The following is a 17,801-nucleotide window of genomic DNA, read 5'->3' on the forward strand; positions in this document are numbered from 1 at the left end:
GCAGAAATTATTGCACAGAAATATTGAATAGCATGATGAACTATGTATGGAAAGGAGAACATGTATAATTTTAGTATGAATATTGGATGGTTACAGGACTGTATAGGACACTATAATGAGGTGTTAGAGTCTGACAGCAGTGGGTAAGAACCAAATGATTGGTGGGGCAAATGATTAAACAATATTAAACACAAAACAGTGGAAGCGAGTCCTAGTTGTTCAACGTCCAGCCGTCAAGTAGATCACGTGGTAGGATTTTGCGCATGCGCATGGCGTATGTGTGGTTCTGATGGAGAGACGATGCCCATTGCCTTCAACCCTGCGTAGTGCAGGATAGCTCCAAACCGGTCATATTTACCGCAGACTCCGTTGTCTTTCAGCGCAGCTTCATGTTGTAGACTGACACAACAAGCCTGATGTCTGTGGCAAATGCGAAACACACTGTGCTGAACCCGGTAAGAGGCTTATTATAATAATAATAATTATTTTCTACACCAGCCCTTTGATGCCAACATGCGTTGATCAATAGACCCTGTTGTAGCTGATAATACAGCAGAAAACTAAGTCGCAGTGTTGTAAGCAGTTATCTCTGTACGGCCTGCACACTGGACGTTAGCTTATCAGACGGTCAGTGTTCGTGGTAGCTAATAAATGAAACACAGAGGCGTTTAGGTAGCATGTCTCCAGTTAATGTCAGTGCAGGTATACAGTGCTCTAACGGCTGCTCTCCACCTCAGGTGATCCCATACACAGGGCCCATACCTGGAGGCCTGCACCCTGGGGAGATTATCATCGTCCAGGGCACCGTGCCCCCAGATGCTGACAGGTAAGATGTAATTAAATAACAGACATAAAGTGAAGATTTGCTACCATTATGGATGTGTCTTACATTTGATTATTGAGCCCATACATATTCTGTTATACCTTAATATGGTAAAACTTTGAAATCCATATACCTCATAGTTACATTTTCATAGCAACCCTTATATATTAGCCCAAAACAAACATTTTAAAGTAATTTCTAATTATATAAACTGCAGGATCAGTTTAGACGCCTTTCAGCTCAGCTATATGTTTAATTTTTGCTTCTCCACCAGGAAATCAAAGGTCAGGTTCGAAGACACTTCAGCATTATAAGTGATTGTTTTGGGCGTGAATTCCTGACCTTGGAAAGGTTTTACCACCGTTCTGTGGATTTCTTAAGACTGCTTTAGTTATGATAAAAAAATCAAACATCAATCATTTTAAACAGGGCCACTATCAAATGACTGGCCCTTGTTGATATTGTAGCTAAGAGATGCAAACAACCCTTTGCCATGAAGTAAACGTGGAAGCCTCGGGCAGATTTACCACCTTTTCTGGTTATCCGACCATGACGTGCGTCCTCTCTGCAGGTTTCAGATCGACCTGTCGAGCGGCTGCAGCACCAAGCCTCGTTCTGACGTCGCCCTCCACTTCAGCCCTCGCTTCAAAGGCTCGCCCTGTGTGGTTTGTAACTCCCTACTGCAGGACAGCTGGAGCAAAGAGGAAACCCTCCACCAGCTGCCCTACAAACGCGGAGCCCCTTTCGAGACCATCATCCTGGTGCTTGAAGAAGTCTTCAAGGTTGGTGAACACATGCTATTAAAAATAGAGGCATCAATAAGCGTAAAAACAATACATGTGTATAGCAATGTGATTAGCAGAAAATGAGAACACTAAATAAGTTGCCCTCTTCCTTCAGGTGGCTGTAAATGGTGCTCATCTGCTAGAATACAAGCACAAAATCCCACTGAACAGGGTTGACACATTTTCTATTTCTGGGAATGTCAGGGTGCACGCTATTGGCTACATCCCCAACTCAGTAAGTACACTTCCATCCCTCGTTTCCTTAACTGTGTCCTCAGAAGTGTATTTGTTTTATAGACATCTGATTTATCATGTCTAAATTTGCCTTTTTTCCCTCTTAGGCAATATTTTCAGAATCAGGTGACTTGGTGAGTGTTTCCTTTTGCGTCATTTATACAAAAGCTCTGTGCCTAAATGTGCCCAGCATCATGTGATGCCACTAAAACTGGATCTCAGCTCCTAAATGAGTTCTTTGTTTGTGTATGTGACCCTTAAATTTCTTGGAATTCTGGTTTGTTTTGTATTTTCTGAGATCAGGGAACACACAAGCATTGTTTCAACAAAGTCAGTCAGATGGGTTGTAAATGAGCCAGCTGTTTAGAAGATGTAAACAAAAGGCTTCAACTGCCTGAAATAGTAACTATTGCAAATTTGGTGCATATATTGAAGTATTTAAACAAACATTAAAATTAAGTTTTGAAAAATAAAGTTAACCTTTTGTTTTAGTTACTAGTTAAACCTTATTTTACAGCAGGGACTTCCACTTAATATTTACCACGTGTTGGTCACCTCTCCACTTGGGCCAGGAGGAATTTTCCCTGGACAAATGTGGTAATTGATATTTCAGGAATGTCTCATGAATGCCTCTCTTTAATTCACAGAATCTCACTTGGTATGAGGCCAGGAGGGACCCTGGCCATTGTGAAACATTACTTTTCTAATGTCAAGCCATTTTTCACTTTCATCTCCCAACTTCTTTAAATCATGAATGACAGCTATCGTGAATCCTTAAACATATTCCATTTCTTTTTAATATCTCTAATAGATATGCCAATCCACAAACCTATTATGTAAGTGTTATTGTTTATTCTAATGAATATGATTGATATAACACATCTTATGGATGGATTATTCATGTATGTACCATTATTTTTATTAGAGTAGTACTTTTTCTTTCTACACAAACACTAAACAGGTGGCTGCTACCATTTGGTTTGTGAACGACCTGTTTTGAAGCCTCCAATTTGTTATTTTGGCCGTGGCAATCTTGTTTTGTGCAAGAAGTTAACATTTTTAGACGTAAGGGTGGATTCGCATTGCTCTGTCTCTATCCAGGTCGACAGGTCTCTGTGGGAGCAGCCTGTCAGTCACAGGTGGTAAAGCCCTAAAGGATACCGTGCTTAATGTCAATTTTACTCTAAATGTGATCATACTTACATAATAATAATTAATTAACATCAGGCAGTATAAGACTAAAAACTACTCATTGAGGTTAATAAATAAACTCAGATGGAGGGGCATTTTGTTCTTTGTGTTTATGCTCGTGATATGTGCGTACCTGTTCCTGTCTTAGTTAACATTGGTATGTTGGACTGGAAAAGTAAAAAAGCTAAATATAGATTACAACACTGCCATCTAGTGGTTGGGGGTTTAAACACGGCAAAATGAACCAATGCCATGTATCTTTGCATTTAAACTTAATTAACAATTCTTACAATGCTTTTGATAATCAATGCAGCATCACAAAGCATAATATCGCAATACTCTAGTGAATGGATGTTTTCTTACTCCACTAATGGACAAAACATAGAACTCGATCCACTCGTCTGTTTAGCTGTTTTTACCCTGAATGTAAAAACCAAATTATCAGTCAGTTGATTAAGAAAGTGATCTGCTGATTAATAAATATTCATATCAACTCATTTCAGAGCCTCCCTTACAAAGGCAGTATAATCAAAGGCCTGAGCCCCGGACAGCACATCACAATCAAAGGACAGGTCAGCACGTATCCTCACAGGTAAAGGCATAACTGATGCATGGAAATTAAAGCAATCTAATGTGCGTGTCATGATTTGTATGAACTGCTAATGGAAAGTACATTTCCCTGTTATTATTTTTAATGATTTACCTTTTAATCCGTGTTTCTTCCAGCTTTACAGTGAACCTCCGCAACAGCAGGACGGAGAACATTGCCCTTCATCTGAATCCCCGCATGAAGTCGGGCGTGTTCATCAGGAACTCGTACCTGAGTGAATCCTGGGGTCAGGAGGAGCGGGAGCTGCCCTTCTTTCCCTTCTCGTCAGGGGAGTACTTTGAGGTACGAACTACCTCTAGCTCAACTTTTATTTTAAAGGGCTTCAGCAACTGTATTGGATTCTTGCCACTTTAGACGTGTAATAGTTAACTTATTCTAAATATATCTGTGAACTCAGTGATCATTGCCTTCTCCTCTGTGTTGTTGTTGTTTCCAGATTCTCATCCTCTGTCAGCCACATCAGTTCAAGCTGGCAGTGAACGGCTCTCACTTGTTTGAGTTCAGACATCGGGTGCAGGACCTGCGCAGCATCGACCAGTTGGAAATCATGGGGGACCTGGAGCTCACAGATGTGAAGCTGTGGTGACTCCAAACCTACACTGAAGACAGACACTGTTGAGTTCTGGTTATCTATGCTAAATAAGCTTAGCTGCAATGACCCAGGAGGTGGATGCTGAAAACAGCAAACCCTGTGCTGACCTCAGGTTAGGCTAGTCTTGCAGCAACCATAGGTCACTGATTTTAAGCTAGTCTAGCATTGTTTGTGACCATGGACAGGCACGACCATGGACTGTTTATGGTCCGTGTTTCCAGCCCTGATGAGACGACTGGTGCATGAGAGTTAACTTTCCTGAAGCATCAGGATGCGAGCCACCATGACTGTTTACAGCTGCAGGTTAGGTTTGCCTTTGTTCATTTCTTATACCGTCTGTAGTGCATCTCTGCTGTGATACAACCTTAGTGCACTGTATAATCAATACAGGAAATCCATGTCAATGTTAAAAGTACTGGGCTCCATTCTTTGGAGGATAAAGGCCCACTAAAGACTAAACTATTGTACAGCCAACTTAAAGAGCTTCAAAGCATTTTTACATAAAAGTTTACTTAAATAGGACGCGCCGAGCGATGGCACGCCCCCATTTCTTTGGGTCATCCCTTTCTTTAATACTCCATCTACTTTAAAGGTCGTAATCCTCAGGATTCTGAAACACTTTGTGTCCAATGCACTCAACATTTAAATCCATTTAACACGTGTTGGTGGAGCAGAACTCAAGCACAGAGCAGTACAGGGTCAGTTCAATATATGACTATTTCAGTAACCTAAGATTTTTTGCAATCTTTATGCAAGTTGTAGACTATTGTAGAATCCCGCATCTGTGACCCTCTCTTGTTTAGCTAATCTCCCAGGCAGTGCTGCAATGATCAGTTATGCTCCGAAATGAAAAAGAAAAACAATAAAATACCTGGATTATTTCTTCTCTTATGCCAATGTTTCTTTTGTTGCGATGTCTGTTGTAATTGTTGTAAAATATGTATGAAAAATCTTCCCTATGTATCATAAATGATTTAATAACAAATAAATGTGTTACTATTATTGTTTTGTTTGTCTAAATGGTTTGATTTAAACCTGCAGGCCGAAAGCGATATTAGGAATCAGCTCTTCTTCTCTCCTGCAGGTAAAAAGGAACCAGAGTTTAGCTTAATGCTCCACTTTCTGCTTCAGCTGGTTGCTAACTTTAAAAAAGCTTGTTGCTGGACAGGTAGCAAAACATTGTATCAGTTTTGGAGTCTTTAAACAAACAAAGCCGCTGAGAGTGGACAGAATGAACCAAACCAATGAGCTAAAAATGCTCTGGAGACTTCGGGGGAGCTGCGGAGTCATTGATCCATTGAAGTGACATTATGGTCAGAACATAGCTGTGCATTTTACGACAGACTGTGTGACGGTTATTTGATGTGTAAAATGTGCATTACTGTTACTACACTTTTAACTGCAGTACTTGTGCTCAACCACAAGGTGGAAGAAGAGAGTTAAATGTTGACACCTTCATCAGCCACTGCCAGTCAGTCACTGTAATTCTCTCTTTACAGGCACCCACAATTCACTTTCAATAAATACTGAAACAGAGTCCTTGTATAAGTCTGTACAGCTCTGTTCAAAGGTTTCTGCTTGACGCCTTAGCAGGACTTCTGCCAGGATGAATGGGAGAATATACAGAAAGCTCGGCTTTTTTTTAAATGATAAAAATGTTTAGCAACATTTATCACACTGACCTGTTGTCTAATTTAAGCCTAAAGGTCACAAGATGAACTTTAAATAAAGTTATCACCACGAGTCTCACATTTTACCTTCTTTACCTCGATATGAATGCAATCGTATCTGATAAAAAGTCGGTGTTTTTATTAATACCCACAGGAAATATAGTTTGTAAGATTTGTAATAACCACGGTACAGTAGAACAGTCTCTTATTTTTTTAACATAGAAAAAGCAGGATGATATGCAACATGATGACATCAACCATTGCACTGCTGAGAATGTCCAAGAAAAAAAGGCAGAAGACGCTGTCCAATCAGCAACAGGCAAAAAGGCGTAAGTTGGTTGTACAAAAAAACCTGTCAGACCTTTGATCCATCGAAAGAGATTCATTATTTTTGACCAAAAATCTCGTGTACTGTCAGAGCATGTACTCTTTTTTTTGCTTGACATGGCTCACAGACATACGCTTAAGAGAAACCGTCATGTTTCCAGGAGCTAACGGATTCTGCTTCCCTTGAAGGTACAAAAAAATCACAGGTGGTAGAAGAGTGTCTGAGCTTTCATACAGGCCACCACACCAGAGAACACCTCTCCCAGTTCCAGAGGAGTAGTTTGGCAAGACCATTGGCTGAGGACAATTGGTTTCAGTTCAGTTAAATGCCACTCAGTCTCTAGCAGCTGATTTAAACCACAGCCTTTATCTAGTTCTCAAGTCCTGCGGAGGAGAGAAAGGAAAACTAAATCAGGGTGAGAGCTCGCTCACACAAAATTGGCACAGGAAAGTTTCATGGGTTGGATGCATGTTTTCAGGAGGGGGTCCATGTCCCTGTGTCAGACTGAGCTGAGCTTAACCAGTCCTCTGACAGAGTCCTCGTGTAGGGAGTCCTGACTGGCGGGGTTGTAGAAGCCGGCCTGCACCGTGTGGCTGTGACCCAGCGGGCTGCCACAGGGAAGCATACCTGGCGGCGAGGGCACCTCCTCTGGGGTGAGGAAGTGGTGGTGAGCCACGGGCTCCTGCAGGGGGTGACTGTGGTTGTGTGTGTGTCCGTGTCCGTGGATCTGCATCATGTCCGTGGCCTCGTGGCAGCTGAGGCTGGGGGTGGACGTCGGAGGGGTGGGCTGGCCGAGGGGCAGCGAGGTGCAGGGGCCGCCCAAGGTGAGGGACGTGCGGCCGGGTAGAGTGCCTCCGTTTTCAGGGGAAGCCGTCAGGATGACTGGCTCGCTGCTCTGCTGCTGGAGGAGTGGAGTGGCGGCGGCCTGCAAAACGAATTTGGTGCTCTGAATGCACTGGTCTTGGTCACACTGAGAGAAGGCGGCAGAAAGCAGGAGACAGTGAAGGATATATGGGAGGGGATGCGAGAGTCAGAGACAGATAAGATGCCGGAGGTGAAGGACGGAAATAGAAAACAAATAAGAACGAGGCGATGTTGAAAATTAGATGGAGAGGGAGAGAAGACACGACACACGGGATCAAGAAAACAATATGTGGACAGACAAGAGAGGAGTGTGCAGGTGATTGGATGAGGGAGAGAAAAAGAAAGAACAAAGATGTTAGTACTCTTGTTAGAACGCAGGCCCACACCAGCTCGTTCCTCTGCCCCAGTAAAAGCAGAGCTGAGGTCAGTAGACAGAGTTAAAACACCGGGTTATAAGTCATGCTTCGTGGCCTATCGATCTGTACTGCCTTGCTTTCGAGTGGAAATCACACATGTAGAACTGGAGCAGAGAAAGTGGGTTAGGACACAGCCGATCATCAATACCATACATTAGCTGCAGGGGGATTATCTTTAACCCCATTAGCACTTCACCACCACCAGGCAATCATGTATAAGAGACCAGTTGCAGAAGACAGATCGCAGATAAGGCAGGAGTTAAAAAGCAAACAAATCAGAAAAGTACTTGATTGCCTCCCTCCACCTCACACCGTCCCCCAAAGTCTGACTGACAAGAAATCTGAAGTGCAAAAATGTCTTCTTGACATCTCACCTTTCTGTCTCAATCTTACTGACCTAAAAAGAGCAGATTACAGATGTGATTGAAACAGAAGTGGAGCTACCTTTGACAGTAGAGATCAGTCCTCTTATCAGCTGTACGTATGGACTGCTCTTGACGTATCACCTTTATGAGCTTGGCCTCTCTGCGGGTGATTGAGAAGACTAACCTGACCTAAGGTTATTAGACCGAGATGACACAGACACCTCGCTCACAGCCACGTTAGCGCAGAGCTACGTCATCGACGGTGTGTTAGACATTAAATGAAAAGGACAACGGGCGGGGGAGAGGTGATATAGTGCTTTTCTCTCTACTTTAAGGCCCAGGTTTTATAAACATAGCTAGACTGACTCAGCACCGTCCATCCCCCACCGCAGACACACACAGAGAACTACAACAAACAACATGTTCATAGACTGATTATCTTGAGGTTCAGGAGGGCCAGTCGGACAAAGTTATTTGAAGACATCACCTTGGACATTGGTAACTGATTCTTTGCCTGGCATGTCAGAGGGTTTATAATTAAATGACAATTGAAATTATGATTAGCTGCAGTCCCACTCTTCCGTCTGTTTGGTGCACTTAACCTTGTAACCTTCTCCATGTGGTGTTTTTCATGTGCTACAAGACATATCAGGGACAACATAAGCAGTCATCTCCACGGCTGGGCCTGTCTGCTTCTAAACTGCAGTGTAACAAGGACAGGCTGAACAACACGTTTTCCGATTGGCAGGTTTGAGATGTCACAAACCTAAGGAGCCAATCCCATTAATGGACCTATGTAGGTATATCATTATGTATAACCTATGGCAACCGCTTTGGCGATGCGCGAGCCAGCTGTAACCGTCATCGTAATTTTTGCTAACTCACTACTGACTACTAACGTTAACGTTACTACTACTAATTACTACATTTCAAGCTAGTTAAGATTTTAAAAAAGTTACCACTAAACGATGGCGGAGACGTGTTTTGTTTTCATGACGGAGGAGGCGGCCGGAAATTTACATAATGGGCGGGGACTATGCAGATCGTGGAATTTTTAATGAGGAGATGCCTTGGGAGGATTTTTACAAGGTAAATAAACGTCTTTTGCAGAAAAAACATTTCAGACACAATTTCTTATTTCAAGCAGAGCATTTTATACGTCTTAAAACATGACTGGAGCTGGTCTTTAACTTACCGGACACAATTACAAGTTTAATCAGGAGTTGTAAGGTTACAAATACGATGAAATAGGACAGGTGACATCATTTATGTTCCACCTTTATACAAATCTGGAGAGGAGATGGCTGAATCAAGCAACAAGTTAGGATATAGCAGCCGCTTGTAAGGCTGCAGGGTGTTGATAGTTAGCTGGCTCAGGAAGCTATGTCTCTGTGGGGTGTCGGTCAGAACAGGTAGGCAGGAGTGTTTCTGGGGGGAAGTGCAACCGCTATTTTACCGATTAGTGGATGTTATTACTGCTAGGGGCGGGTCTTATGTTCTACATGAAACTATTAAGTGCTGCTTAACCAATCAGAAACTAGAACTAATAAACTGAAATCTGACACCCGAGCACAGTTTTGTACAAAGGCCTTTCTGTATTATTTCATCTTCTAAATATTGATGTATGAAGCTCTTAGGAGAACAGATGAGCACTGGTGGGCTTCATTCATGCAAAAGTGTTGATACTGATTTGGCTGTGGGTTGTTAGTCCTTCATCACTCACTGTGCAACTATCTACAAGGAGACGCTGGTTGATGAAGTTGCTGTGTCTGTGTGTGTGTGTTGTTTAAGAGTAGCTCAGGGCAGGTTTTACCGTCATTTTACTGGGGTGGAGGCAAAAATCTTTCATATTCTGTAAAAACAGAGCTGCGAAGATATTTTTTGATTTATCAGTCAACTATATGTTGTTTTTAAGTATTGCTTTTAATCTAGAAAAATGTATCTAAAATGGAATATAAACAATCCTTAAATGATGTATACTTACCTTCTTTGGTCCAACCAACAGTCAAAAACACAAATATTAAAATGTACAATGATATGAAACAGAGACGAGCTTTAATTTCTCTCATCTACGAGGGTGTCTGCCAGATTTTGTTTTATTTTGTGCTATTTTTAGTCTTTCATCTGAACTGACACTTTCACTTAAGGCTGTCATGACTTCTGTCAGATAAACTGTGTCCCTCTTCCCCTGAAAATCAAATCCCAAGCGGAGGTTTCATGTTATCGAGGAGTACTGTGACATCATAAGGCTTTTAAGGCTGCATCACACACAAAAGCACCTCACAAAAGGACATAATCGGGCTTTGATTGCCGAATGCAAATGCTACCTCGGTTCATTTTCCAACGCAGTGCTTTAAAAAATGCATCCTGATTGTGTGACAGTGTGTGACAACAAGTCAACAATAAGTCAACAGTTTAACAGGGATACAAACGTGTGCTTTGTTTGTTTGGTCCTAAGCCTCTCAACCATAGACTGTATAAAAAGATGGACGACATGACAAACTATAAAATCAAAATACACGCAGATTTACGTCCAATTGTTTATTTTTCTGACAAGTTTATTTTTAACTAGTTATTTGATGCTGTAAAAAGGATGATTGACAGCTCTGTTGACAAATACGGCTCCTGCAGCCGATCTGTTCCAGATTAGCAGAGTAGAGGAGGAACGGCGAGAGAAAACGTATTTAAAACAATCACTACAGTCGTTGAAGTTTCCATATCTGTGAGCGTCTGCTTCAGACCAACACAAGAAGCTGTTCTGCTGTTAAATAAGCCGACATTTGGGATCCTTGCTGTTTTTTTCGATAAGTTAATTGTGTGTTTTGGTTAGTGGAAGTGGCCACGGCGGCACCACCCGCAGATCTCTACTGCACAACTCTACGACACCATCGCAAGATGGCAGCGATTTTGGCTTCATTTTCATACAATTCATGACCTGGGAAAAGGAGGACGCATCTGAAGGAGCCTTCGAAATGGGACAGCCTTCAACGCGCCGCTGTGACGCAATCAGCCTTCAAATACACCCTTCAAAGGCTGCAGCCCCTGGATTGAGACACAGCTTTAATGAGGAAGTTGTGCTGACAACAAGAGATTCCAAAATAAAAATGGCCGACCTACTGTGCTGTATTATCTGTACACCTTTCATGAAGTAACTTTGCATCAAAGGCTAAAATAACATGAATGACAAAAGTCAAGTACGATTACTTCCCTGCTGTCTCTCTGCGAACTCTCTCTGTCTTTCTTACACGCACACGCACACACACTTCATGTACATTCACACTATTCCTCTAAACAACACCCACCCCCACACCTCAAACTGACACAAGTGATGGGTGACTTTTTCACTGTAGCTTAATTTTTAATAAATATTTTCAATAAATATTTCACTAAATCAAACTAGCAACCCCTCTAAAACCTTTATTCAATGACTTTTCAACTCAACGTGTGTGTGGGGATGATGAGAATACTTGACGTGATGGCGCATGGTGCTGAATTTAATGAATGGATATGAGGTAAACAGCTGACTGTGTATCAGCGGGCACAATACTACAACTCTAGCTGCTAATCATGAGCGCTACGGAAAACAGATGGCAGCTATTTCTGAATGTGCTAACATAAGGGAATGTTCCTATGGCTCTCAGCACCATTACAAGTAGTCCACACATTTAGGACCTGAAGACAGATGACATTCACGTTGGACGTCTCAATGAGAAGTGACAGGGTGAGGTTAAACGAGAACAACGAGGCGACTGTGGCGCGGGGGGAGGGCACCAGTGAAAGACCTTTAGAAGCAGTGCTTGTGAATAGGCCTTAAATCTAGCATGTAATGTGTGATGTTAACAGCTACACTGAACAACAGAAGACTTGTTGCTTCTTTTCAGGCAGCAGAGGAAAACTGGGCAGTGAGGTCATTACAATGTCCCCGTCATGGCACCAGCTCTTCTCTCCAACACTGTTAAACATCACTGAATATATCTGTTTACTGACTGTGCTGTACTTTCAGTTTAGGAGATTGGGAGTTCGCACAAAAAGGAGAATGCATTAGATATCCTCCCTTTATGTTTCCGGCTCATTTTGTTCCTGGGCGGACAATAAGTGCGGTAATTAGCAATCAAATCAATAATCACATTTTGGCTACTGGATTGGATCAAAACCAAAAAATCAGTTGACAAAAAGTGATTCTGAAATTGAATTTTACCTGGTTAAAGCTTCTGTGAGGAGTTTTTCACTGGTTATGAAACAGACTGAAATTAATTCTGATTACTCTTTATGATCTACAAAAGCCAACCAGATTGTCATCGACAAGAGTGATTATTTCTAAATAGTTATTTTTAATGCCTCAAACTGCTGGCGCGGGGTAGGAGTCAGACGAAGGGATTAACTGCACGCTGCCTTTGTTTACAAGTGAGTGATACATATGACTGTTAAAGAAAGCAGGATCAAATATTTGTTAAAAACCACCACTTAAGCATGAACAGGACGAAATCATTAAAGGGATAAGAGGTACGGCTTTGTCCACAGGGGGCGCTGTGCTGTGACAGGTATATCTAATTAAAAACATGTCTTTTAGAAAAATCAACATACCTCTACCTGTCTGTTTGCTGGGAGTGAGAATCTCACTCTCTCTCCAGCCGGGCTGGGATTTGAATTCTCCGCCATCATTACCACACGCCACACAGTTGTTGTATTAGCTCATTTCAGCTGGACTAAAGTTAATTATAAACGTATCATAGAATAAAATTACTCATTCATTCAAAGAAGCTCCCTAACCAAGAGAGTGCGCGCGAGGACATACGAGAACACGTGACACAGCCACGGTTGTGATTTTTTTTCTCTTCGAATATTAATTTTAACAATTGAATATCTGTTTTTTTTATTACAATTCGGTTATATATTCAAATTTAGAATATTCGTTGAAAGCCCTACTCACAGACTGTATAAAAAGATGGACGACATGACAGCTCCCTAAAAGTGAAGCAAATCATTTCAAGCGCCCCCTGCTGACTGGCTGCAGTATAGGTCATAAAGCTGCCTCCTCCATGTTAACAGATGGGACATGAGTCAAACTATAAAATCAAAATACACGCCAAATAAATATTTCTCAAACATGGTTTCTGTCATTAAATCTAGTTATTATTATGCTGATTTACATCCAAGTGTTCTGGATTAGCAGAGTAGAGGATGAACGTCGAGAGGAAACGTAACAAAAACAATCACTGCACTCATTGAAGTTTCCATACCTGTGAACGCTATCCTCAGACCAACACATAGAAGCTGTTCTGTTGTTAAACACGCCAGCGAGCGAGAGCCTTGCTGGTTTTTTTCAGTGAGTTAAGTGTGTGTTTCGGTTAGCGGGTTAGGGTTAGTGCCACCCGCCGATCTCTACAGCGCAGACTCTGGCTCCGAATGACGCCACCATCGCAAGACGGCAGTGCCTATCAAGGGGGGTATTTTGGCACCACTTTCGTACAATTGGAGCAGATGGAGACGCCTCGTCCATCTATACAGTCATTGGCCCTACTACTAAGGTGTCTAATTTGCACCTGATTTAACTGGTGACAGAGTAGTTAATTGCAGTGAAGTAAAAATTAAAAAGAGGATTTTGTCCCTCAACAAAATCCCTGATAAAGCTGTCATTTTTATTGTCACCATTTATGGTATTTTAACTTTGATAAATCACTTATTTATGAGGACACAGTCAGAAGATGCTTCAGTTTTATCTCTTATTGCATGTTCGAGGTCATCGCGGGTCTACTGGGACCTTAGGACTGACCTGGGGTTATCAACATCAATCAGGTCAGGGTCTGGTCCCATACTCTTACTGCAGGGCTGGGGACTACTTAAATGATTAATAATATATTTATTTATTTTGTGTGCAAGATAAGCTCTGACTGATGTTTACGTTATTTGTGTTGTTTACTTTCCCTTCAAATAAAAACTCTTACTGTGACTTAATGCTGGCTGTTTTACCTCTTTTTTAGAGCACTGGTAATCTGGAAGAGTTTGTTTTATGATCAGGGAGAGCCAATCAGAGGTGCTTTGTAAAACTGGCACAAAAGTAAGATGGATTAGCTGATCCTGGATCGCAAAAGATGCTATTTCTAAACCCAGAATCTGATCCAGACGAAACTTTCGGAAAAACAGTCATCATCAAATCATTACAATGGAAAACCTCAGTACTCTCTCTCCCACACACACCAACACACGCACATTAAGGAAGCTTCGTTGTTACCATTGACCTAATTTACTGACAACACGGAGAGACACATGAAAAATTGATAACATCCCTTGCTTTGCTCTTTTCCATCCGGTGGGATGAGAAAACCTAACTGGCTTGGTTTTACCAGGTTTGAATAGAGGGAGAAACAGATGCAGTGTTTGCTCAGACACAACACACCACAGAATCATGAAACAGCCAAGTTATCCAGGCCACGAAATAAAGTCACAACATCTGTGGTGCAAATTCCTCAAACTGACATGTGTCTAGGTTCGTCTAACTCAACTTGTGAGAGCTGATTTTCTGTTTCTGGCATCTCTTTCCCTTCACCTGCTGTGAGAGATGCTTTGTGTCATGATGACCATGATCCTGTAGGAGTCACGGTCTAGCCTTTGTAAGACGTGGCCAAGAAGAAGTGCAAACAAAGCACAGTTTAATTAAGACATCTTCTGTAATTATTTCTCTATATAGCAGTTTTCATTTTTAGTGACAGGCTGGAGCAGGAAACAGTGAATTTGTGGTGGAGATTCAGTGATTTCAAGCATTTTTGAAAGCAGATCTGTTTTAGATTCTGAAGGCAGTAAGAGAACAGTGAAGGAGCTGCAACAGTGAAATCCATCTCCATAGCAAGGAAAAAAAATCACATAGTTTGTTGAAGACATGACGGGAAAAGACTTCTTTATCAAAACAGCATGAGCTTGTTGGGCAGCTCTGTTTACCTCGCTGTTACCACCAGGATGCACAAGTGATGCTAAGTCAACTAGTTCTGAAATCTTCACAATTTACTTTTAATAACTTTTAATCAGCATCTATTCTATTTCTTAAAAGTCCAAGAGGGTCCAAATGCAGTAGCTCAGACCTCTGTCCTCACGCACCCAGAGACCTCTCTGCTCAGGTACCTCGTGCAGGTATATCGTTCCCTGCTGGTCAATTCCATTTTATCCAGGCTATAATTATTATGAGCATAAAGATTTAATGTAATAGATGTAAGGATGATGAAGTAAAGACCAAGGATCAGTCATTCATTGGAAAAAAAAGCTTAAGCCCCTTTCCCACTGGTCAAAAAACCCACTAACACCCAGCTTTTTTGACCAGTGGGAAAAGGCTACCATCGGCATTCAATGACTCTGCAGTAGACCCGGGTAATTATCGCCTGGGCTCCAATCGGCATTGATGGGAACACAAAATACATGTTCAGAAACCCAAAAAATTTTGGTGGCCGGCTACAGTGATATTAAGTGAAAATTTAATAACGGAAAATGTAGCGTCAAAGGAAGTGACGTACTGTTACAACAAAACTCACAAACTCATCCTCTAACCCCATTGGCTTACAGAGCTAGTGCTTGAGCATGGAGGTCACGTGAACCCGAGCTCAAACCCCATTGGCTCACAGAGCTATGTGCCTGAGGAAAGAGGACTGCATTTGGACCCTCCTCAAAACGTCATCCATCAAGGACCTACCTGCTCCAGGTCTACTACTATTCCTAACCTAAGTGCATTCTTGCATTTATAAAGTTGCTACCTGATTGTAAAATCTTGAAGGGTCAAGCTAGTTTCTTACCATGTGGCTCTGCTGTGACTGGGTGGCGCCGTACATAGTGATGCCATTAGTTGGTGGTGCCAGCTGCGGTGTGTCTGATTGGATGAAGCCCCGTCTGTCAATGAGACTAGTCAGAGAGAGACAGAGATGGGAGTAAGCGTTGTATGTGGGGCATCCACTCACAAATATTACAAAGCAAATAGCATGAAAACAAATAGATTAAACACAGTAGAGCAGTGTAATCAAATAGATTGTTTGGAGCACTGAAAGCTTTAAAGCCCAGATATACAAATGAAACATCCTTTGACTAACTGTTACAGAAGACCTTGTGTGTCAGTGGTACCACTTTGTTAATGAGACAATAGTGTGTAAGTGGACCTGTGCTGTATTGTTGTTTAAAAGCCTCAACGTTGGAGTATTTACGCTCAAATCTTCCTCGCACACATTCTCACAAACACATAAAGTCAGCACTCGCTAATAAATCAGCGAGGTCCTGCAGTGAAGCACCGGAGTGAATCATTGTTTCTGTCCCGTCGTTAATGCTGCAGAACTCTGACACAGCTGCTTAGACAACAACCTGCTGAACTCTCATGTATGAATGTGCACATGTGTGTGGTCATGGGCCAGATGTATGTGCTAATGGCTATTTATCAGCCAGACAGAGGCTGATCTGACACAGAGCAGTCTCCACCACACACACACACACAGCTGAGGTGTTAAACAGCCCAAGCAGGGTAATCATTTAACACAGAGTGTGTTGACAGTGTGTTCCAGTGGGATTGAGCTGGATTCAGGTGGAAATGGTTTGCTAGTATCACACAGACAAACTGCAGGAACCTACAGCGGCGGCTTGTGTTGCCGGTAATGAATACCGGAACGTCTGCAAATTCTGGCTGGGAGGAAATGAGCATAAAAACATGGAGGCTGATGCATTAGAAAATGTGAGTCAACGTCTCAGCAGGGAGTGAAAACCAAGAGGCTTTTGTCTCTGTGCGTGTTTGTGTGCATACTCCAAGGATGAGAAACATTCCTTTGTTTACTGGTGGACCCAGCTATACAGTGCCTGTGGCCGGCCACAAACACACAAACACAACCAGATGGCAGCCACCTGTGCACTGAGGACTCTCCTTTGCCACCCACTGGAATCATTACTGGTGACTTATAGCTTATAATGGCCAGATACACTTACAGAATATTGCTAAATGTCTCCGTCATTTCTCTTTGTGCAAGTGTTTGTCCCCCTTTAGATGTAGAGAAGGCACTGCATGCATGTGTGTAAACTACAGTCTGTAGTTCCAAAGGCTAAGGGAGGTGTGTGACGTCTTGACAGCGTCATTGAGAGGGTTATATCGTCAGAGTGAGACAGTGGCCGGTAAAGATAAGAGCAGATAGTAGGTATCTCTGTCCAGCATGAACACATCTCTAACCAATGACGACAGAGAAGAAGGAGGGGCTTAAGTCAGAGGAAGTAAGACCTGCAGTTTCCTGGATGAGGAATGAGAAGTTTTGGGACAAAATGCTGAAGTGAAAGACGCTTGGAGGGAATGTGCAATGTGTGGTCGGCCTATGTGTTTGCTAAATCACATGAACAGCTTAATATTCATATATTGTGAAATGTTACATATGAAGCCAACTGTGATCTCAAATTTAGTTCAAGTGGCTTGAAGTCCTTTCCTCTCCTGCAGTATCTTAGTAGTGAAGTCTAGAGAGAACGCTGCAGGCCGGGAAAGCAGGTCCTCACATCCAAAGAGTTCTGACTAACAGTTCACCTTTAGACAAAGAATACAATTACAGTGAAGGGGAAAGAATCAAGGAGTGTGGCCTTCTTAAGCAAAGAATTACTGAATAGGTTTTCTCAGAGCGGTGACTGTTCGGCCCCTCACCTCATAAAAACACTCCTGCACATTTCACACACGTCATACCTTGGAGGAAGGGGTCCACAGAGTGCTGCGCAGCAGTTGGTGAATATATTGCCATGGCTGTAAGGGTTGTAGTTGTCCTTCCCTCTTTTAGAAGACCACGACCCTTTTATCTGGAGGAGACCACACAACATTAGTCCCAGTTTAAGAAAGTGGGGGAAAAATCTCTCAAGTCTCACTGGAAGAGAATCTGGACTCTGTGTAACACAGGTCATGTTCGTGTATTGTATATAGTCAATGTTAATGT

The 17,801-nt window shown here is 42.3% G+C and overlaps 2 protein-coding genes across 2 annotated transcripts in view; one reads left to right on the forward strand and one right to left on the reverse strand.

Annotated features, from left to right (window-relative positions):
- The first annotated feature begins 300 nt into the window (after positions 1-300).
- On the forward strand, positions 301-5,215 carry LOC138591061 (galectin-8-like). Its single transcript, XM_069661568.1, has 8 exons — positions 301-455; positions 738-826; positions 1,395-1,605; positions 1,724-1,843; positions 1,950-1,976; positions 3,537-3,625; positions 3,760-3,925; positions 4,080-5,215. Exons 1-8 carry the CDS (start codon positions 417-419, stop codon positions 4,227-4,229), a joined length of 891 nt encoding a protein of 296 aa, XP_069517669.1. The 5' UTR covers positions 301-416; the 3' UTR covers positions 4,230-5,215.
- Positions 5,216-6,034: 819 nt separating this feature from the next.
- LOC138591516 (palmitoyltransferase ZDHHC14-like) overlaps positions 6,035-17,801 on the reverse strand; it is a 60,642-nt gene continuing 48,875 nt past the window's right edge. The window contains exons 8-10 of the mRNA XM_069662140.1: positions 17,558-17,667; positions 15,657-15,762; positions 6,035-7,203 (exon numbers count right to left, since the gene is read on the reverse strand). Coding sequence (XP_069518241.1) covers positions 6,733-7,203; positions 15,657-15,762; positions 17,558-17,667 — 687 coding nt within the window. The 3' untranslated portion in view covers positions 6,035-6,732. The remainder of the gene's footprint in view (positions 7,204-15,656; positions 15,763-17,557; positions 17,668-17,801) is intronic.

This window comes from Semicossyphus pulcher, unplaced genomic scaffold (assembly GCF_022749685.1).
Source record: "Semicossyphus pulcher isolate SPU_LCO1_2020_fin unplaced genomic scaffold, fSemPul1.0.p SCAF_14, whole genome shotgun sequence".
NCBI classification, from domain to species: domain Eukaryota; kingdom Metazoa; phylum Chordata; class Actinopteri; order Labriformes; family Labridae; genus Semicossyphus; species Semicossyphus pulcher.